At 39.7% G+C, this 23,257-nt stretch overlaps 1 protein-coding gene across 2 annotated transcripts in view; it reads left to right on the top strand.

Annotated features, from left to right (window-relative positions):
* scube3 (signal peptide, CUB domain, EGF-like 3) overlaps positions 1–23,257 on the top strand; it is a 138,625-nt gene that overhangs the window by 106,850 nt on the left and 8,518 nt on the right. For both annotated transcript variants that reach the window (XM_012865917.3, XM_012865916.3), the window contains 4 exons: positions 846–962; positions 3,060–3,182; positions 18,316–18,432; positions 22,023–22,145. In XM_012865917.3, coding sequence (XP_012721371.2) covers positions 846–962; positions 3,060–3,182; positions 18,316–18,432; positions 22,023–22,145 — 480 coding nt within the window. The remainder of the gene's footprint in view (positions 1–845; positions 963–3,059; positions 3,183–18,315; positions 18,433–22,022; positions 22,146–23,257) is intronic.

Genomic DNA, 23,257 nt, shown 5'->3' with positions numbered 1-23,257 from the left:
TCTCTTCTAATGAGGCCGTTGTAGCTTTGTAAATTGTTTTTTTTTTGTGTGTGCCGTAATAAAATATCGTTCCAGATTAGGTAGCAGTCCTTTGGGGAGGATTCGTGGAGTGTTTAATTTATCCAACTTTGTAGAGGTCTGCTTCAAACTATCCGAATTAAAACAAGAAGCCAGTCTCCTTTAAAATAATCGCCTTGTTTTTCAGGGGCAGCATTGTCTAGTTACTCTATGATGTACAACGTCATACAGGCTACAAACGTTCTTCATGCTTGGTCCTGGTAGCTAAACTCACGGTAAAGAATAAAATCCAATCACATGGAAAATGTGCTTCCAGTGTTCAAGACGTAGCAACCACTGCTACTGATTTATGCTGACGACGGCTTTCACCATAACGGATGCACCCTTCAGGCCCACGGTAAACGAGATAATTGGCCGTACAACGAATACTCGCTCCTCATATGCAAGGCTATCGTTTATTCTGACAAAAAGAGACACTTGCAAGTACAAATAAAACTATGAAATCCTCTGCTTAGCTGGGTTTACTACATTTCTCACTTCCAATATTCTTCTTCTTCACTGCGGTTCCTTTTCTAATAATCTCCCCCATCTGCTATTTTTAAGACTGCTCCGAGTCTCCTTTCTTGTTCTTCCTGCTTCAAAACATCTAGTTAGTTTACTGTTCTCATCATCCCCCCTCCTGTCGACAACGCTAACGCCGTAGACGATAGCTCGGCTGCTAATTTCCTTGCTGTAACACCAGCGCGCAGGCATGTTGTTTTGGATAAGTAGGTCAGGGAACAACAAATTCCTTTTGTATTTTCATCCGACTGCTTGTTTCCTCGCAGAGACCTGTGCGGTGAACAACGGCGGCTGCGACAGCACGTGTCACGATTCTGTGACAGGGGTCCGCTGCAGCTGCCCTGTTGGCTTCACTCTGCTGCCGGACCGCAAGACCTGCAAAGGTAAGCCGCTCGTCGGGGAGGCGCTGATGCTGCGCCTGTCCTGCTGTGGTGAAGATGATTTCCTGCTTGCCCTGTTGCCAGGCAGAATAGTCCTCCTCTCCCCCCCCCCCCCTGGAGGTTAAAAGCATGATTAAACAGCTCCCGACATGTCTCCTGCTCCCCCCCCCCCCCACGAAGAATTCCTATTTGCCGTTGTGGCCGTAAATGTTTTCGCCGCAGTCTGATATTACCGTCTGCAGTTGAGAAACAATTTTTTTTTGAGTGGCACTTTTCACGGCACCAGCATACAGACTCACGGGTTTTGACTTTTCAGACACATTTAACAGATCTGACCAAGGCCAAGTGTTGCCAGAAATTAGGCCTGAACAACCTCTTGAGAATGGATTTCAAAACCTAAATTTGTTTTTGCATGAAACTCTTCGATACTTTTGTCTATTGTTTGTGTAAATTACTGGAAAGCGCTCAATTTTGTCTTTGCGCCACGCCGCCAACGTGTTCAGCAGCACTCAGGGACTTCCTTGAGGAGATTTTCTTTTCTCCATGTGTAATTCGGTCAAGGAGTGAGAAACAACTAAAATAAGCAAGAGAGCCAAAGCGGACTGTTCCTCCAGTCGAGAGAGAGACAAAGGTGATGGTTGTGGGAAAATACAGCTGCCTGACCCACAGAGTGGGTTCTCTCTGTTCTCTCATGGTGGTTCTGGGGTGGGAAACATCTTACAGGTGGGGAAGGACGCTCTGAATTCATCCATTCTTTTCTTTGTTAGAAATATCCAAGTTATTCTTGAAACTTCAGAGAGACCAAGACACTTTTGATAAGATATCGGGTTAAGATGATATTTTGAACATTCATTTCTTTTTTTTTTTTCTTTTTTAGAAAACCTCCCTGTATGTTCAGTAGAAGTACTGTTGATTGTAGTGTTGATGTTTTTGGTTGTCTTAATTATTTTTGCATGTCTGTTTAATCAATCATTACAAAATAGACCTGATTAATGATTCATGATAAATACAATCATTACTTACATTACATTAACTGTATTGAAAAAAAGTATAGAACTTTCTTGTTTCTGAAAGTATCTAATTTCTTTCATGGGAAGATAAAAAAAAGTCAGTAGTAAAGTAAACATTTGGTAAATATTTTAACCAGATTATGATTCTGATTATTTACATTTATTAATTTAGTTTATTGTGGCTCCTCAGCTGCTGCAAATATCGACTCCAATAAGAAATTGCCTAACTTTTTGCGAAAATAATTTCGGAAACTCAAAAAAAAAAAAACTAAGCCACGCCTTGTTTCTGCCTGCTTTCTTTGATTTGGAACGTCAGAAGAACACTGATAAAAACCACAATGACTGGTTTGGGGGGGAAACAGGGGAAAACAAACCCAGGTGGCATTGGCACAAGAAGACAGGAGCTCGCTTCAGGCAAGGCATTTCTAAAGGGGTAGAAAAGAACGGGGAAAGCAGGAGAATGATTCATTAATGCCATTTCTTATGAATTCATTCTAACCAGATGATGAAGGATCCCTCGAGAAAAAGACGCTTCATTTATGCCGATGATTCAGAATTAATTTGTGCTGCTTTGGAACTCGCCAAACGCAGAGAACAATGAAATATAGGAATGAACAGGCGACATATCAAGTCATTATCTACCGTCATAAAGAGCTGTGAAATCTAAAGGAGATGGACAGTGCCGATTCTAAATTTAGTGCTATGAGGCTTTCCTGTGTGGGAGCTGCGGTCCATTAAAGCCTCGTGCAAATAACTTTTTTTGGAGATGAGTAACAAAATCCAATGAAATTCAGTATATTTAAACAAAACTCTATGCAACACATAGAAGTAACTATAATCCGGTCACTCGGATCGTCATCAACCTGGACACTCATCTTGAACAAGTTCTTTTTTTTTTTTACCAAAAAGGCAACATAACACAGGGTACAAATGAACATTGCTAAAGAAAAATAAACAATTATTTTTCCCTTTTTTACTTTCTGAAAAAAATGGAAAATAATTGAAACCTCCTCTGCAGGTTTATCTCTCCCTTTCAGTTGTGACGCCTGATTTGAATGAGCCACTCCTCATTAGTGTTTTCTATTCGCAGACATTGATGAGTGCCGTCTGAACAATGGGGGGTGTGACCATGTGTGCCGGAACACCGTGGGCAGCTTCGAGTGCAGCTGCAAGAAAGGCTACAAGCTGCTAACCAACGAGAGGACCTGTCAAGGTGTGGAGCTTCTTTCTTTCTGTTTCTCTCCAGGTGTTTCCTCCCCCCCAAGATGTTGTGCGTGGTCAAAACGTCAATCAGTTTCAAAAACAATTATTTGATGTCCAAGTTTGAAATTATTGTCAACTTTAACGTATACATAAGGGGTAAAATATATAAATACACCCCCCACTCATTTTTGAGTAATCGTCCTTTCAATCAAAGGCTTTTTGTGGCTGTCAACACGTTTCTGGCATCACTCTGCCTGGATATTTGACCACTGTTCTTTCCAGAAATGGGAGAGCTCATTTTTGGTTTCCTGATACTGACCCAGCTTTTAAGCATGGTTTATATATTTACAGTACAAAAATGGGGTAATTCTACATGTCTACCAGTTTTGTGTACCCACATTAAGTTTTATTGTGTGTTTGAGATCACTGTCCTGTTACAACAACCAACAGCGTCCACATTTTTAAAGGGATGGTGTGTAACTAATTTGACTTTTAATTAGCAAAAATTCAAGTATTGCTGTTATAAATACATATTCTGGCAAAGTCTAATAATCTCACATCATAAAGGAAAGCGTTCTCGTAACGCAAAGACGAAAACAAGCAAAGACGACCGTAGATCATTCCATCTGCTGTTCTCTGTTGAAATGAGGGAACCATCCATACTCTTTGCCCAGAGAGAGGGAAGAAAAAGTAACCAAGAAAAGAAAAACAAGTAATAACGGGGAGAAAGGGAGAGGCTACATCGGCTATTATTAGCAGGTGGAGATAATTCACGAGGGAGCAGGAATGTAAAACGGATGCGGAGGTTGCAGGCTTTCTGCCGGACAGGTAAGTTCATTTGATATAACGGTGAAGTTTATCTTAGCGTTATGTTAGAAACAGGTCAGTATAGTCCAGAAACTACTCTGTTCTCCCGGCAGAGACGGCTAGTTTGTTCGTCTCGTCTGCCTCTTCCTCTTCCTCTCAGAAGTGTGTGCACACAGAGGGGTGGATGGATATCAGCCCGTTCACTTTTCTCTGTAGGGTTGCAGTGCGAGCGGGTCTCTTTACTTGTATTTATAGTTGCTAATTTTAGAGTCACAATATGCAAATTCACGTTCAGAAACAAGCCCAAAAAATTGCGACTCTTGGAATTTAGAAACGACTTAAGAAAAAGAAGCGAGCTTGAGGCTTTGTTAACAGTGCAAAAATAATTTCACACGATGGAAAGAGCTATTAGCTATTAGCAGTAGCTTGTAGCAAATACATGGAGGACATGTTGACATTGTCACATTTGTGACTCTGCACGACTTCTGTAGTAGTTATTACGCGCTTAACGACGAGGTTGTTTGTAATTCATGTAGCGCACCACTAGATGTTGATTTGAGGTGAAAATTGAAGAATTTGATGTAATCCTCTGTCTTCAGTATCCTATCCACAATATGCAATACACCAATGCCACTGGCAGCAAAGCAGCCACCATGACTGAGAGTTAGCACATTGCTTCAATAACATCTTCCTGTTATTATGGCCAAACAGCTCAATCTTTCTGTAACAATTACTTGTAAACTTTTCTTTTGTTCCTGAAGACATCTGCTAAGGACTTCTGTCATGCTTGGCTCCCTTTCAGTCCCTGGAAATTTAAAACTTGCATCACTGTAAACAGTGACACATGTACCCCAAATCCTTAAACCTCAAGCCCAAGGAAAGTTTGTTTACTATGCTTAACAGGCGGGATTGGGACAAAAAAAAATGCTTGAACAATCCCTGCAATTTCTCATAAGGAGTGATGAAAAATCAGACAGAATGTGGAGGGGTACAAAAAAAACATTTAGTTTATCTGCTGCTTGCTAAGGAACATTTGACCAAATAATATTTTTGGACAAATGTGCAAAAATGCCAGGACTGTCAGATATAAAAATTATGATCAAAATAAATAATCTAACTTTCATCCCCAGTGTGTTCACTTATTCAATGAAATAATAAGCAAATTGTAAATGTTGACACCCATCTAACGAAGACTGTTAAACCACGTTTAGATCAATGAGAGAGCTGAATCAAAGCCTTTCTTAAGTACAATTATGACATCAATTGTATATAATCTGATTAATCTGAAATTAATTTCAGCAGTTCTAGAAAGATCTCCTCAATATTTACTCATTTTTGTTCATTTAGCTAAAGCTGTAGTTTGCAGTTCCAAAGAATTAAAATGACTGCATCATTCAAAGGTATCAGACAGGTGAAGTTCACAAAAAAAAAAAAAAAATCCACACCACCATAGAAAATCCTTGAAACTGTAAGACGAGCCATCTATAATTCAAGAAACTATTCAACAAACGTGAAATTAGTAAAACTGGACACTTCTCCATCAAAGTTGACCAGGCGAGGATGTGTGTGAGTGGTAACTGTGAAACAAAAACAAGAATGTCATGTTAATACTGCATTATTGTTGTTTTTATAGGATAATGATTTCCTGTATTATTAAAGAGAGGGATTGAAAGACAAAAAACATTTTCTTTCAGAGAAACCATCCAGGCTTGGCTAAAATCCGTCAAAAGCATTGTGGAAGAATATGGTACCCAGCCCATCACCAAAAGAGCATTATACCCACTGTGAAACTTTGGGTTTACTTTTTAAACATTAACATTGTCTAAATGTTAAGATTGATTAAAAAAAACTGTTATACCAGTCAGTTTCCCCAACCCTATGTATAATATTCTGTATATTTTGAAAATATACAGAAATACAGAAAATCAATTTTAAGTGAACACCTAAATCAAATCAAACACCATTGTTTGATTTCTTAAATCAATAATGTTGTAGATTGTGTGGTTGTTGCATCATTATATACACCATTAAAAACCCAAATTAATTTAACTTTCATCCTTTGATGACTATAAGTAAGCTTTTGCATAGAATTGTTTTTGCATAATCCATGATCCATGGGTTACCCTTTATTTTATGGAACACAAATTAACCATCATTAACTCTTATTAATTTCCATATTAGGGACATAATAGCTTCTCATTTGTCATTCTGAAGCAGTTATTAATTGCTTATTTTAACTGACCCAGATCTACATGTAATAGACCATAAAATAGGAATTTTTCTCAAACATGTCATCTAATTATGGTCTGTTTATAATGAATAAGTCTTTGTAGACTCTGCTCAATGTGTGGTTTATACAACAACAATACAAGGACAATAATTTTTCTGCGTAAGTAGCATCTACATTATTTTGTATTCTTATTTATTTATTTATTTATTTATTTATTCGAACATGATACAAATATAAAAATAAAATAGTGCACAGTAACAAGAAGTGCATAAGAAAGAAGAGAAAATACAGATTTTTGTTTCAGTTAACATATCATGCTCAAAACGGGGTAGGAAGAAGTGAGAACTTATAAACTCCTACCCCTGAACACTTGAGACTTTAGAGTCCTACTGTTATTAAAGAAAAAAAAATCAAAATCAAAGTGGCAGTTAGAAGTAACAGTTACTAATATTTACCTATACATTTTCCCATTTTATGCTGGTTTATCTTTCTAAACCCTTACACCAAGTTATTATCTTCAATACACACCTTATTGCTTTCTGTCCCCATGTGTATATCTATTGAAAATTACCTCTTTGTACCTTCTTTTGAATTGTGTTAAACTATTGCTTTGTTTTAAATCTTCATGTAACTTATTCCATAACTTTACACCTTTAATTGAAATACAGAAGCTTTTCCTTGTTGTTCTAAAATTGCGGATCTTGAAGATTGAGTGACCCCTTAAGTTATACCCCCCTTCTCTTTCAGAAAACGTGCTCTGTATGTGCTCAGGTAACAACTTCTTTGATACCTTGAACATAAATTGAGCCATTTTAAATTCTACAAGGTCGTCAAATTTGAGAATTCTGGATATTATGAAGAGCGGGTTTGTATGCTCATAATAACCGACATTATGGATGATTCTAATGGCTCGTTTCTGTAGGACGGTTACCGGATGTAAAGAGCTCTTGTAATTAACTCCCCACACTTCACAGCAATATGATAAATATGGTAAAATCAGAGAGTTATATAGAGTATGAAGTGATTTAGCATTCAATACATGTCTAGCTCTGGCCAATATGGATATACTTCTACTGAGTTTACTCTGTAAGTGTTGAATATGAGGTTTCCAACTGATTTTGTCATCTATTATTAAACCGAGGAACTTATTAGCAAAAACCCTTTCTAGAGTTACGTCCTCTATTTGAACTTGAATTTCAATATTTTTATAACAGTTCCCAAAGACCATGAATTTCGTCTTGTCCAAATTTAGGGATAATTTGTTATGGTCAAACCATATCTTTAACTTACTAATCTCTGAAGTGACTGTTGAGAGAAGATGCTCTAAATTATCTCCTGAGGCTAGAATATTTGTGTCATCAGCGAATAAGATAAATTTTAATGCATTGGACACTTTACTGATATCATTTATATAAAGATTAAATAAAATTGGTCCCAATACTGATCCTTGTGGTACTCCACAGACAGTCTCCTGCCAATCAGATTCCACATCTCCCAATTTCACAAATTGTTTCCGGCTCTTTAAATAACTCCTCATCCAGTCAGAAACTACTCCCCTAATTCCATAGCGTTCTAATTTTTTAAGTAGGATTTCATGATTTATTGTATCAAAAGCTTTCTTTAAATCTATAAATATCCCTACTGCCAGTTTCTTACTATCTATTGCGTTGGTTATTTCTTCTATTAAGTCAGTTACGGCCAGCGATGTTGACCGGTTTGCTCTGAATCCATATTGACTGCTGATAAGTAGCGAATGTTTTTCTATGAATTGTTCCAGTCTTTTCTTAAAGAGTTTTTCCAGGATTTTAGAAAATTGTGGGAGAAGAGAAACAGGCCTGTAGTTAGTGAAGAGGTGTTTGTTGCCAGTTTTATACATTGGTTTGACCTTCGCTATTTTCATTTTGTTGGGAAATGATCCTGTTTGAAATGATAAATTGCAAATATAAGTTAGTGGTTTAGAGATTCCTTTAATTACTATTTTAATAGTTTTCATGTCCAGATCATCACAGTCAGTGGAAGTCTTATTTGTACAGTTATTCACAATGTTTATGATTTCTTCTTCTAGTACAGGGTTGAGATATAAGGAGCTGGGATTATTCTCAATTAGATATTGCTGAGTTGCAGTTTTTGTAGTCGGTATTTTTTCTGCTAATTGAGGTCCTATATTAACAAAAAATCTATTAAATTTATTGACGACACTTTTCAAATCAGTTATATTCTGTTCATTATCTATAAAATAGTCTGGATATTTGTTATTGTTAACTTTTCTAATGACTCTATTTAAAATATTCCATGTTTCCTTAATGTTGTTTTTATTCCTATCCAGTAATTTATAATAATAGTCCTTTTTACATGTTTTTATAATATTAGTTAACTTATTTTTATATTTCTTATATTTGTTTTCTGATTCAGACGTTCTATGTTTTAGAAATTCTCTATAAAGTTTGTTTTTCTTTTTACATGCCTTTTGTATTCCTTTTGTGATCCACTGTTCATTTTTTTGATTGCTTTTCCTGTTATATTGTTTGATTGGGCAGTGCTTGTTATATAATATTTTAAATATTTTAAAAAATTCATCATATGCTGAATTCACATCATTCATTTTATATATTAATCTCCAATCATAGGCCAACAACTCGGCTTCTAGAGCTCTTAGTGTCTCTTCAGACGTAACCCGTTTGTAATGCGTCTCTATTTTTTGATTGTCTGTTTTGCACTTACAGTCGTAGACTATGAACACTGGTAAGTGATCGGTTATGTCATTCATTAATATTCCACTAGTTAAATTATTTTCCAGCACATTTGTAAAAATATTATCAATTAAGGTAGCGCAGTGCGATGTAATGCGACTGGGCCTGGTGATTTTAGGATACAAGCTTAAACTGAACATGGTGTTAATAAATTCTTCAGTCATTCTATGTCTATTTGGATTGAGAAGGTCAATATTGAAATCCCCACAGAAAAATATTATTTTTTGATTAATTGTTATAAATTTTTCTTCTATCCAGTTGTTGAGTACTTCAATGTTTGATCCAGGGGCTCTATAAATGCAACTCACTAAGACATTTTTCCTTTTTTCCATGAGTATTTCTATAGTCACACATTCAAACATGTTGTCCATCACAGTTGACATTGTTTCAATCAACTTATAATTAATCTTCTTATCAACATATAAAGCTACTCCTCCTCCATTTTTGTTTTCTCTGTTCTTACAAACCATTTCATAACCATTGATTTCAAAGTCTATGCCCTTATCACTATTGAGCCAAGTTTCTGATAAGGCAATAACATTGAATGTCTGTGAAAGTTGTTGGAGGTATTGTTTGATGCTGTCAAAATTTGCATAGAGGCTTCTGCTATTAAAGTGAATTATTGACAGCTTTTGTTCCATTTTAATGCTGTTATTGAACTGATCATCACTGTAATAGTGACAACTATCATTGCTGACATTATAGAAGTTGTTATCAGGATCAATGTCAATTTCAATATCTTGCTGATGATAGTTTCTGTGTTGGAATACGGGTAGCTCTATATCCTCATAGGCCGTGATATGTTGCATGTTTCTCATTCAGAAGTGAACGTCAGCTATGTCTGGCTGTCTGTCATACATTGTTGGATAATTTAGGGGTACTAGTACGTGGATGGGTGATCAACTTATCATAACGTAGGTAAGCAATGTCCCCTCTTTGACGTGCTGCTTTTAAGTCCGGCATTAGTTCCGCCCTCCTTTTCCTTACTGCATCCGTGAAGTCTTCGTTAATAAAAATCTTAGATCCCTTAAGTGCCTTGGTGCTCTGCAGAATAGTTGATCTGTCCTTGTATCGTAAAAATTTGACAACAATGGGCCTGGGTCTGTCTCCTCTATGTTTACCGGTGCGGTGAGCTCTCTCAATGTCAACCTTATGTTGAAAGTTTAGCTTTTCATTTAAAATAGTTTTCACTTTCTCCTCAGTCTCAGCCCAAGTCTCATTTGGTGATTCCGGAATTCCATCAAAAACCAAATTATTTCTCCTTGATTGCCCCTCAAGGTACTCCATTTTATCCGTGATAGTCATCATACCCTCACATACTTTAAATATGTCTGACTGCACCGTGTCATTTCGGTCCTTGTGCTTAGCACTTTCTACTTTAATGTCGTCAATGTCTTTCTGTGTAAATTGCAGACTGGTTTTAATGTCCTGTAGTTCTCGTGTCATTGCGTCCATTCTGGTGTTAGTAGTGTCCACAATGATTTTAACAAAACCCTTAAAATTGTCCTGTTGTTGTTGGAGTAACTCCATATACATTTGCTTTTGCTGGCTCAGCAACTCTTTGACTTGCGTGAGTGATACATAGTCCTCATCTTGTCTCCCGTCGGTCTTGGATCCTTTTGGAGGCATTATTTTGCTTCTTTTTGCCTGCCGCTTCCTTAAGGCTCCTGCTCAGCAGTTGGAGGCCACTGCGCTGTCTCTCTGTGAACACAGACACCCTGGGCCAGACGCGTTGTTCAAGCACAGCCGATCTCTCGCTGTTCAGCTAACTGTGGTGAGTAGCGGTACTTACGGACAAGGCAGAGTTTTACCTCTGCCTGTTGTCAATCCAACGCGTCGTTTTCCACTGGTTGTTTTCTCTGTTAGGTCGGTTAGCTGCCGGACGTTGGCCTCGTCCCGGTTAGCAGCCGTGATGTTAGTAAGCTAGCCGCAGCAAGCTAGCCGCACTGTCGCTCCCTCTGGTGTCGCCGCTCTTGGCTCACCGGTAACGTTGATTCACAAACTCCAGCTCTCGTGAAGCGAGACACGTAAGCGGGAAAAGAACCGCGATGAAAACTCACCTAATTAGTATTTTCAGCAAAGAAGTAAACTTCAAGTGTTTGAGTGTATTTTTAAAAACAATTCCATATTTCCTATTCCAAAACTGTCTGGAGTAAGTTTGCTCCAGACAGGTTGGGTTTCACCTTTAAGCTCTGATGTTGTTGCAAGTAATATTTAAGGAAGAAGAAGAAGAAAATTGTTGTTTTGATACGGCAACTCTGCAGAATTTAATCAAGGAGCTATTTTGACATCTGCTGACTTTTTCTTTGTGAGATTAAGTGGGAACCAGATAAGTGTTTTCAAAGCTACCCGTTTCTTTTAAGGTGCAGCTCATCCATCACCTGGTGGCATAAACCATGCACTCAAAAATGACTTTACAATATGTGAAAAGGAGTGGACTTCTTATTCATAAAGCCATGTGCATGAGTACATATTAAATGATTTAGTGATGAGCAAAACCTCACTTCACAATGAAACTCTCACAAATTAGAAGTTAATTGATTGTTCTTTGGGGACTATCAACACTTCTAGTTTTGTGTTTTGTTAAATAATTGACATTTGTTAGATTTGATGAAGACAGACAAAGCTGTTTATGAAGATTTGTTAATACAGAACAGCGACTTTGTTTAATTTTACCAGACCATAAATTGCTGACTATTTTGAGAAAACTCTTGATTAGACATTATTACTTGTCATACCAGTACAGTTACTACTATTACATTATAATGCCTTAATATGGACTAATTAAATGGTAATATGCCGACAATGTGCATGTTAATTTTTCTAGACTATGTATAAGCTCGTTTTTTCCCCCCTAAAATAAAGTCTTACCAATGATAATAAAAATTATAATGCAACATTGTCTCCCTAGATGCTACAAAATGAGCCTTAATATATTTCTTGCCTGCAAAGATACCAAAGTAAGCCGTTTGCCTGAACACAGCCTGAAAACAGAAGTAATAACATTTGGACCAATAGAGGAGAGATCAAAAGTTAGCACACAGCTCCAGCTGCTTCAGCTAAAAACCACTAATCAGGCCCGAAATCTGGGAGTAGTGATGGACTCAGACCTGAACCTCCAAAAGCACCTAAAGACAGTTACAAGGTCGGCTTTCTATCACCTGAAGAACATTTCTAGGATTAAAGGGCTGATGTCTCAGCAGGATCTGGAAAAACTAATCCATGCGTTTGTTTTTAGTCGAATAGATTACTGCAACGGTGTTTTCACAGGTCTGCCTAAAAAGTGGACCAGAAAGCTGCAGCTGATCCAGAACGCTGCTGCCCGCGTCCTCACTAATACTAAGAAAGTAGAGCACATCACCCCAGTTCTAAAGTCCTTACACTGGCTCCCTGTATCTCAGACAATAGACTTTAAAATACTTCTGTTAGTCTATAAATCCCTGAATGGCTTAGCACCTAAATACATCACAGACTTGTTATCGGTGTATCAACCCTCCAGACCACTAAGGTCTTCTGGCTCCAGCCTACTCTGCATACCTAGAACCAGAACTAAACAAGGAGAAGCAGCATTTAGTTCCTATGCTCCACTTATACGTTTGCTACGTTATGGCTCCACATCTAAAAGCTGCTCTAAGTCTTGTATCCAGTCGCTAGAAAACCTTGTGCTGAAAAGAAACAGGCCGACTGGAAACGTGGAGCCAATCTCAGCCTCTCTCCATGTGGAAAAATGGATTACATTATTTTTGTTTCTTTCCTCCTCATTGATGTGGTCAATCAATCCTCAGCCTGGTTTGCATCAGTGTCATGCAGCGGGATTACAGCTGGTGCTCTGAATCACACCGCTCTCTGCACACTGCTTTAACATCTCATGTGGTCAGCACAAAAAAAAAAAAAAAAAACACTGTCACATTTTGGTCGAATGCCTTTCTGTCATTATTTGGTGCCAAGCAATGTAAAGTTTATTTAGCCACAATAACAGAGATAAGTGAGAAAATTGGTTCCTTTCTCGGGATGAATGCAAATCGGCGCTTGTTTTTAGTGGCACGGTGCCATAAAGGAGTCGCCGATCTGCTGGTTGAGTGCACCGGGTCAGCGTTGGAACACTGTTGTCCTTGTTTGGTCCTGCGTGTTTTGTCTGGAGACAGAGGTCGTGAATAAAGCTGCCCTTTGTGTTGAGTGAGTTTCTGCCAGCTTCACACACACAATCCACAGAGCTGAGTCACCTGTCAGCCTTTTAACCTCTCTTCTCATTCCGATCATGTTTTCTCTCTTCTTGGAACGAAGGAACGGAGGGAGAAAAAAAAAGGAAAAAAGGCTGCGCTCCTTCTCGTTGAAGATTACATTTTACTCCTATTGGTTCTGCCCTGATTAATGCAGCCACAGCAGGAACTCATGTGTGTCAGGATGTTGCACATTTGTGATTAAATAACTGTGACGTTGAAAAAAAAAAGAGGGCTGATTAAAATGCAGACAGGAGACGTCTTGGTTAGAAGGGCGGTATATTTGCTAAACCTTTGATTCAATTACATTTCTGTTTGTTTGTTTTTTTGTGTGTATTCTGACAATTTCTTGTTAGTGGGAAAATTGTGCTTTTTCAAACAGCCAAACGGATTCAAAAGCATTCCCATATTTTTCACATTTAATCCTGCTACAACCATAAACTTTAATGTATTTTATTCAGATTTTAGGAGGCTGTCCACAAAGTCGTACATAAAAAATGGAAGAAAATGTACTCATGTTTTTCTTTTCCAATTTTGAGCAAATGTACAATTTGCTTTTTAATCAATCCCACTTTACTTTGATACAATGAAATCCTACTTATCTTTTTTTTCCTACCTGGATTATTGAAATGTATCGGGACAGGTCATTGGGCAAGACAGATAAACACCTGATAAACAGCAATGCACACACACACATATACATAGCCATGCTAACAGTGCTATCAGCTGCAGCACCATGCAGCCTAAATAGGGATTGAAAGACAAAAAACATTTTCTTTCAGAAAACTTTGACAAGCTTTATCCCTTGCAACCCTTTGCATGCTGCAACCAACTGAATTCAGAAGTTACCTAACTACAAATTGACTTTACCGCAGTAGAAATGACACAATCTGAGCACAAATCCTGCTGTTTTATGAAGGCCTTTATTAGTAAAAACAAAAACAAAACACTGTCAAGAAGTCTATATATAAGATATTGGATATCTCATGGAAAACTGTTCAATCCATCATCAATCGAAAGAGTATGACAGAGCTGCTAACTTAGCAAGACGTGCCTGTCAACAAAAAACGTCAGCACCCCACACTTTTCAGATTTTTTTTAGCATAAACAATTTTTGCTAATTGCATCACTTTCCATCCACATCGCAATAATGCCTGAGAGAAAATGTAAAAAAAAAAGAAAAAAAGAAAAAACGAGGTGTGAATACTAAAGTTTTCACTCATTTGTACTTTATTCCAAAAGCTGAAACCAATCAAAAAGTTTAAAACATGACTCTTAATTAAGAATTTAGTGGTACTGTCCAAGACATATTGACACTACACATTGCATATTGCCCATCAACAACAAGATGCCCGCCTCTAAATCAAACCTGACAAACCAATTCCACTTTACCTATTTCCTCCTGAGGTCTCTAAAGAAATCCAAACTTTTTCAAACCTTTCAGGGAATTCAGCCATTTAACTTCATTTTACCATTCTTGCTTGGCTGCCTGGCTCATTTCTGCTGGCGGCCGGGGCATTTGTCAGAGCGTGCAGCTCAGCAGCACGGCTGAGCATGCTCTGTGCAGTCACAAACCATCACCACATGTTGTAAGCCGTTTGAAACGGTGGTTTTCAGAGAGCAGTGGAGCGCTTGTCGTGTTCTGTAAGGCCCATTAACGCATTCAGACTTCAGGCTTTTTTTTCTTCTTCTCCTTCTTTCAAAAACACATCCTAAAACCCGAGGGTTTTCTGGAAAATTGAAAACTGTCCACTGAAACCTTTTATCTTAGCCTTTGAAGAAACAAAGACATAGAAAACATGTGAGAGGTCAACCCTTTGGGGTTGCCTTTATTTTGATATAAAAAAAAGAATCTTCTAATCGTGTATAAAGAATGAAATACATCCATCCTTCCACCCTTTGCTTATCTCAGATCAGGTTGTAGAGTTCACAAGGTTACCCTTACATTTGCCTCTAGTTCAGTGGTCTCAAAGCGGTCTTCAAGGTCCGGTGTTCTGCAACTTTTGGATGTGTCTCTGATTCAACACCTGACTCCAATATGAGCTCATTAGCAGAGCTCTGCAAAGATTGCCTGCATGCTAGTGATGCTGTTTAGCCATTTGATCCAGGTGTGTAGGGCAAGGGACGCACCTAAAATCTACAGGACACCGGACCTCTAGGACCGGGATTGAGGACCACTGATCTAGGCCTTCCTGGGCTTAATGGCAAATACAGTCGTACCCAAAGGGTTCTTAGACAACTTTATTTGTCATTCTGCATGCACAGAGTGCACACAGAACAAAATTTCGTTTGCATACAGCTTGGAAAATCACGGTAAATGGCAGTAAATTACAGTAAATTTCAGTGTCCATAGTCCTGTTCTGGGACTACCACAGGATTTCCTTTCAGTAGGATATGCTAGAAGAATCTCTAAACGAGGCATTCAGAAGAAATCCCGATAAGATCATCCTTTTGCTGCAAAGAAGCAGCGGCTCTACACAGAGATCCGCAGAGTGGATTTCTTCCAATTACTTCTTTGGGTTATCCCAGCCTCCACACCAGAGCAAACTCATTTCATCATAAGATAACTTTAGTTCTAATGTAAATTATGTCAAATTGGCCGCCATCTCAAACTGAAGTTTGCCCCGCTGAAGCTGAAATTTTAAGGTCTCAGTTGTGGGGGTGGGGGGTGTAACAGAAATGTCCAATGAAGTTGAAGACCTAGTGGGAATGTCTGAAGTATCTCATTTACTTGAGGTCAAAATCCAACCCTTCAGTGTTGAGGTGTAAAAACTACACGACGGCTTTGTATTGTGTTGAGTGTAGTCAGAGCGTTTCTTTCCTCTCAGTCGGGACCATGGGGCATGCATACGAAGCTTGAGTCAGCATTTCTTTATTCAAGGTCCTGATCCACACGGCGGGACTTAGGACGGTAGTCATCAGACCTCGTGCTGTCTAGACAGAGCAAACATCTTTGAAATTCAAGCCAAATCCGTTTATTTCTCTCTTTTTTTTTTAAACAAGGCATTTAGAGAAGAAATGATGAGATAATGGATGGAAACTGTTTTTTGGAGCCCTGTAAATAAGAGCTGTAGACATTGTCAACACTCTGTACTTTGGAACAATGCTAAACTATGTAATAATAAGTTGCAGATTCATTTGTGGCGTCAATGTTGCAATAAGAAACCTTTTAAGGATAAACTCAGTCACGATGATTATTTTCCATGTGAGTTTAGGGTAAAGTTTATCCTTAATTTGCCCAAAAAAAACAAACTCTTTTGCAGCGGTGCACGCAATATGTGCCAACATGAAGCACTGTCGGGATCCCACACGGCATCAGCAATCATTAGGGACTCTGTGGTGTAGCAGTGCAACAAGTCCATCCACAATATCTAAATTATGTTTATTTTTACCTAAACTACTTATTAATCCAAATTTTTTTTTTAAAAAAAAGCAGTTTGATATCTGAGCTTGATCTTGCAATTACAGCTGCCAACTCTTTTGGAGTATGTATTCATTAGTTTTCACAATTGCAGGGATTCTAAATCCTTTCTTTTTTTTTTTTTGAGTTTGAGTTGGTCTGTCGTGTAAACTCCTAGTTAAATGCAATTAAGTTTGTGGTTCTAACCTAACAGAACGTGGAAAGTTTCAGTGGGTTTGAATGGGTTCAGGGAAATACCTTTGTCATCTGGTTGATGTCACCTGGACCTGTCTAAAAACCTAGAGGAGGTTCAATTATGGCAGATGAAAGCAGGGCATTCTTGGTAAAATCCTGAGAATCTTTAATAAACGAGCAAATTAGACGACATGGAAAGCTGTACCAAAACCCTGTTTACTCCCAGCATGTGCTGCCTGAGCTTGGCAAAGGCAGGTTCTGACATTAAAGGAGAGTTTCTTTAAAAAAATAAATAAAAAATCTTAATGGCATGCAGGCCTAGGGAATTCTACTGACATTACATGCAGGTACATTTTCTAGCAGTAGAAAGGGGGAATGAGAAAAACTGTTAAAAACTGTATTCAGAAAACTGTGGTAAACTGACACTATGTTAAAAGTTTAAATTTCCATGTGATCTTAGGCTAACAGATTTATTGGTCGTGTTAAAGGTCAACAATAGCATACCCACCGTGGAGAGAAGGGGAGGAGATTGTCAGGTTCGGTTTCAGGAACAGATGTTCATTTGCCTTCTGCTGTGGATATGAATTCAGGATCACAGGAACTGAAAAACAGCTCGCTGAACTGACAACAGGCATGGAGGAAAAACACCCAGACTGTCATTATTATTGGGGATTTTAAACCTCCCTCATAAACCTACAAGTTACACTCAGGATATTAAGTGTCCAACCGGGGATAAAAACATGCTGGATCATTGTTACACGGCTTTACATAATGCTGTCACCAGGGGCTCTTTTGGACTTTCTGATCACTTCTTCATCTCATCCCAGCCTACAGGCAGGAATGTAAAATGTCTAAGCTTTTGGTGAGGACTGTTAGGAAGTGGACGGTCTGTTTGTTCATTGTTCTGTGGTTTTAGCTCATGCAAAAGACAGGATAGGACCAAATTACAACAAACTTAGATCTGCAAAGAAGAGCATCAGGGCTGACCTTCCGTCCATCCAGGACTTGTACAGGTCCAGGGTCAGGAAAAGCGCTACTAACATCTCTGCAGACCCCACACATCCTGGACACAAACTGTTTTGACTTTTGCCTGTAGTTTAGCCCTACAGAGCGATATTTGCAAATAAAACCAGCCGCCACAGACACAGTTTCTTCTCCCAGGCTGTCAATAATTTAATGAACACTTAACAGTCACGGTGCCTCAAACCTAAACCATGTATATTTTCACTAAGTCAACCTTGCCTTTCTCTTTTGTAAAAGCAAATTTGATCCAGGTGCGTAGGGCAAGGGACGCACCGAAAATATATATAACCAGATGAAGATATTTACAGAAAAAAAAAACATTTATTTTTACTTTGCCTTTTTAAACAATAGGTCAAAATGTCTGCATTGAGAGCAAAGTGGAACCAGACTCAAATTGCTTTTTTTTGTGTGCACAAACCTGCCAATTAAAGCTGATTCTGATTCTCAGGAGATGCCACAGAAACTGATTTAACCTTCTTTTAATCGTTTTTTATCGCTCTGCCTTTCTGTCTCCGCAGATATCGATGAATGCTCCTTTGACCGTGCCTGCGACCACTTCTGCGTCAACTCTGCCGGCAGCTTCCAGTGTCTCTGTAACAAAGGCTACGTTCTCTACGGCCTGGCCCACTGCGGAGGTGAACCAACAGACCCCTTTACAAACCCCTTTTCCATTCACTATTTTCAACGTGCGCAACGCTATTCAGAACAAAAGGGTTCACATAAGGGTTTGCATTTTTCAGAAACTTCACACACTTTACAGTTTTTCTGTTTAAATGTTGACTGCAGCACGCCACGTTTTAGATCTAACCGTAAGAGGGAGTAGAAAACGGGTAGATGTCCGCAGGGACGGCTCCAAAGAACAATCCTGAACCTACAACCAAAGTCTCAGCGCGGTCAGGAGGCCGGAGTAGAACAAAGTGTAGAGGAAACAAAGATCTCACCACCTCATCTGACATGCAGGCTGTTTTCCAGGGCCTTACTCACACACTTTGACAAGATTTACCCCTTGCAACCCTTTGCATGTTGCAGAACTTCTTAAATAATGCGGAACAAGTGTGGCCAACTTTAACTCTACTTCGAAAGTCTTGACAGGTAGCCCGGACGGCCCAAAATCTATGTAGCAGCGTCCATTTCATGCGGATTTCTACATCTTTGACTTGGAAAGAGCCTGTCAAGGAGCTACAGATGTAATTGAAACAGTACTGTTACCTGACATAGCTATTACCCATGACAGGACAATTCAAAGTAAAAGAAAGCTGATCTTCAAATGAGTTGAAACAGATATCATTATAATATAATACAACATAATATTAGTTATTGCTTTGCCTTCACTGCTGTTGCCTGCAGCTCAGGGACCAGCAGACAGTATATATCCACCAAGTGTGTTAAATATGCATCGCTTTGCAGAGATTTCCCCAGTTTGTTTTACTTTGCTGGACAGTTCCACGGATCGCTATTGCTGTATTTCTGCTTTCGAAGGAGCCTGAAAATGGCGGATTCAGCCAGGATGAGCAGAATATTTCTGAATCTTAGGCAGTCTGATGATGAATGCCATGTTGTTTGAAGTTTACTTTGAGTTCCTCGCGACGGGAAGAAGTTTTCTTTGTCATTGCAACACAATGCCGTCTTTGGGTTTTCGGGATTGTTGGGTTCATGAGATCCGTTCCACAGGCGGGAAGCTGTATTAGCTGTCAGCTCTGGGAATAAATGCCCCTGAATTGGATTTGCGAGGCTTTTTTTCCCTCACCTGATGGACGGCGATCAGCGCACACTAAGCTGCTGAGAGGAGTGAAGATGGTCTGCCGTAAATGGCTCTCCATACCATTGTTGAGCGAGCCGTTGATGGATGATTTCCTCCACGCTTTTCAGCGCTGCTGTCAGAACTGTTAGATAACCCCGGAGATTTATGGTCCTCCCGGTTGTACTTTCCTCATTCCCTGCCACAACTGAGGTTATGGTATTCCGTTTGCAGTTTACGAGCTGAAATACAGCAGTCCAGCAGAGTTGTGATCGCCGTTTAACAACAGATTCACCCTTAACAAAAACCAATTAGGTCAGTGGGCTTCTGTCGAGCATTTTGCTGAAGCTTCTCAAGTTTCCATTTGCACAATAGTTCCAGCTCAGAGAGATTGGATGGAAACGGCCTGTGAAAGAAGCATTTTTAAGCTTCGCCACAGATTCTTTGGGTTTGAACTTTGACTTTGTCGTTCTGTTCTGATCTGATCTAAATCATCCCATTTGCAGCTCTTTGCCGGTTGTTGTCCGGATCGGTCACCATTTGTGGTCTCTAATGGGTTTTCCAACTGCTCCGTTCATTGCTTCTCCGTCCCTGCTGAGGAGATGCATCCCCACAGCATGATCCAGCCACCGTCGACTTTCCAAATGGAGATGGGTGATGTGCAGCGATAATCCTCCACCCCACATACCACTTTGAATGTAGCCCAAAAGGTTTGGCTTGGCTCATACCTGATTGGAACGACTTCTTCCAAATGTCTGTTGTGTCTCCTACATCGCTCGCAGCAAACTGGACGTCTCATGGCGCTCCTGTGTAAGGGACTTACTGAGTGCACAACTCACAGCCGTCCTGTGGATGGATGCCCACCTGATTTCTCTGCAGCTCCTTTCAGAGTTACGATTAACCTCTTGGCTGCTTCGCTGATTAATGCCCTATTTGTCTCCGCCTCTCAGTTTAGCTGGATGGCCACAACTTGTTTTGTTCGCAGCTGTGCCGCACCCTTTCCATTTTTAGATAAAGGGTTGAGCAGTGCTTGATGAGCTGTGTAAAAGATTTGAATCTTCTTCCCTAATTTAAAAGATGCTTCAAACCTCTCCTCAAATATATCCTGGCCTGTCGAGTGTGTCACTTGGTCTTTATTACGGTAATTGCTCTCTAATGTTTTCCCAAAGAAGCGTTTGCAGAACAGCTGTTTTTTTTTTTTTTTTACTGGGAGGAAATGATACGCAGGTGGCCTACATTTGCTAGTTAGGTGCTCGTCCAAAGGTAATTGGCTTCACTTATTTTTTATTTAGGAGTATCAGGATAAAGGTGGCGGCAAACAACACTTTTTAATCTGTAAAATCCCAATAAAATAGATCAAAGGTTTTGGTTGTAGCGTAATTTTCCAGTGCTCGGAACACCTTTGCAGGACACTGTTAATAAGTAAATTGCTTAGATGTTATTTGGCATATTTAAGATTCACTTTGTGTTCTTGAGGATCTTAATGAAAAAGGGTGGAAAAACGTATTGAGATTTAAATACGATGACATTTTGATAAACTCACCTACTCATCCAGAAACTCCCATGCCTCAGTATAAATGTCATTTTGCCTCCTTCATTTGGGCCTTTTTACTCTCTTGGCTCGCCTCAGCACTGACGAACGTGCTCAGAGATCTGGGGAAACGTCAGAACGAAGCGTTTGAGGATGAAAGAAGTCCGTCGCTGGCAGATGAGGTCCTGTTCCATCAGATATTCATTAAAGATCTTTGTCCTTTAAATTGAGTGCTTTGATGCGAGGGATGAACGGCACGTCCCTCACACCGTTTTTTCAAGCAGCTCCGTCTGCCGATGAAGTCATCATCTCCGTCAGAGAGCGCAACAGCAACACAGGCTGTTTTGTTTTATCTTTCCACGGTAAATAATTAAATGAGACAAGGAAGAGCTTTTCATATCAGCAAGCCAGATCATCAATCACCGCTATTATCTCCGTCTCTTTCCTTATGTGCGCGCCACTTGTCCGCCGCCTGCTTAGAGAGCTCTGCTTTGCTCTGTGAGCTGATTTCCCCCGTCAGGCTCTCTGATTGCAGTCAGACTCCATCTGGATCCCGGGTGCTTTTTGTGGTTTTAGCTCAGCATGTGTTTGAAAAGGTGATTATAATTTACTGCTAACCACAAGTCTTCCTCCCCAAAGAGCCAGAAAACTTCTGACCATGAAATTGAATGTGGGTGACATCAAAACAAGAACTCACTTCTGTTTACACGCAAACACATTAATCTACCCTGCGTGAAAAAAAAAAATGACGAGGAGAGCGCTAGCAAGCTCAACAGAACTCCTTACAACTGTAGTGAGCCTAGCTTTCTACGAGATCTACGTTGTCTCCTAACACTGCATTGGGCCATTTTGCTGCTGTAATGGTTCTTTGTTTTAACTCTGCTCTTTTAAAAGTAGCCTTTGCAAGTCTGTCGTGTTTGCTCATAGAATCTCTCTGTCAACACATCTTTTCACAGACATTGACGAGTGCAGTATAAATCGCGGAGGCTGCAAACACGGCTGCATCAACACTCTGGGGAGCTACGAGTGTACCTGTCCGCCTGGATATAAGCTCCACTGGAACAAGAAGGATTGCTTTGGTACGTGACAACAGTGCCCCCGTGTGGCTTAATTAGCAACACGCGCTCGGGTTGTATCTAGATCTGTTTCACCTAAAACCTTAAAACCTCACTGCAAAATAATACAAACATCTGTGATTTAAAATACAGTTTAAGTCAGGGACCCAAGATGGACACTTGTGTCTTCCTTGGTTTCATCTTCTGCAGCCAAGCCTTGATTGATCCTAAAACATGCATGGGGTCATAGTTCTGTTTAAAGCTCTGACGCCCAAGCTTCAGCCTCCTTACAGACCATATAACATTTTCTCCCAGGACTTTCTGATTCCTTAATTGAATCCATAATTTCTTCGGGATGCTGCAGGTTGCAGTGGAAGCAGCCCCAGAGCATCACTAAGCTAACACCAAACTTCACTGTAGGCAGGGTGATTTCTTGTCAGCAATGACTTCCGTCCTCCTCCTCCAGACATATATTTGAGTTTTTGTTAATTGATGAACGTAACAGCAGACTTTTTGGCTCATTCACTTAATTCACATAATGAGAGCTGACCGTTTTTAGGTGACTTACACCTTTCTAGGTATAAATCTTGGAGTCCTTTAGTGTTTAGTGCGACTCACTGTGGATACTGAAACTTCACTCTGCCATAAAGTCTTCTTGCAGGTCTTTTGCAGTCATTGAAGAGTTTGTTTTGGGGGAGTGGTGGACGAGTGGTTAGAGCAGCGTGCTTGTGCTCTGAGAAGGATGCAAGTACCCGGTTCGATCCCCACAGCCTGCACTCTGGGTCCCTGAGCAAGACCCTTAACCCCCGATTGCTCCCCAGGCGCCGTACAGTGGCAGCCCACTGCTCCCCAAGGGTGATGGGTTAAAAGCAGAAGTGAATTTCTCCATTGTGAGATCAATAGAGTTCAATTATTATTAATTATTATTATTTTTGTCCATGTACCTCTTTAAAAATGTTGCCATTCATGGCTTCCTCTTTCTGCCACCAGGTGGCGCAGCCACTGTTCCCCTGACTAAACTTGTGAACTATGCTTCCAGCTGAATCTTTAGAAAATTCAGGACCTCTGCAGTGTTTTTAGATCTTTTCCTTGTTTGTGAAAGGCAGTGATCTTTTATCTGACAATTCCCTTGATCT

Source organism: Fundulus heteroclitus, chromosome 1, assembly GCF_011125445.2.
Source record: "Fundulus heteroclitus isolate FHET01 chromosome 1, MU-UCD_Fhet_4.1, whole genome shotgun sequence".
In the NCBI taxonomy this organism is placed as follows: Eukaryota; Metazoa; Chordata; class Actinopteri; order Cyprinodontiformes; family Fundulidae; genus Fundulus; species Fundulus heteroclitus.
The sequence above is the reverse complement of the archived record's forward strand: the minus strand, read 5'-3'. Positions and strand labels throughout refer to the sequence as shown.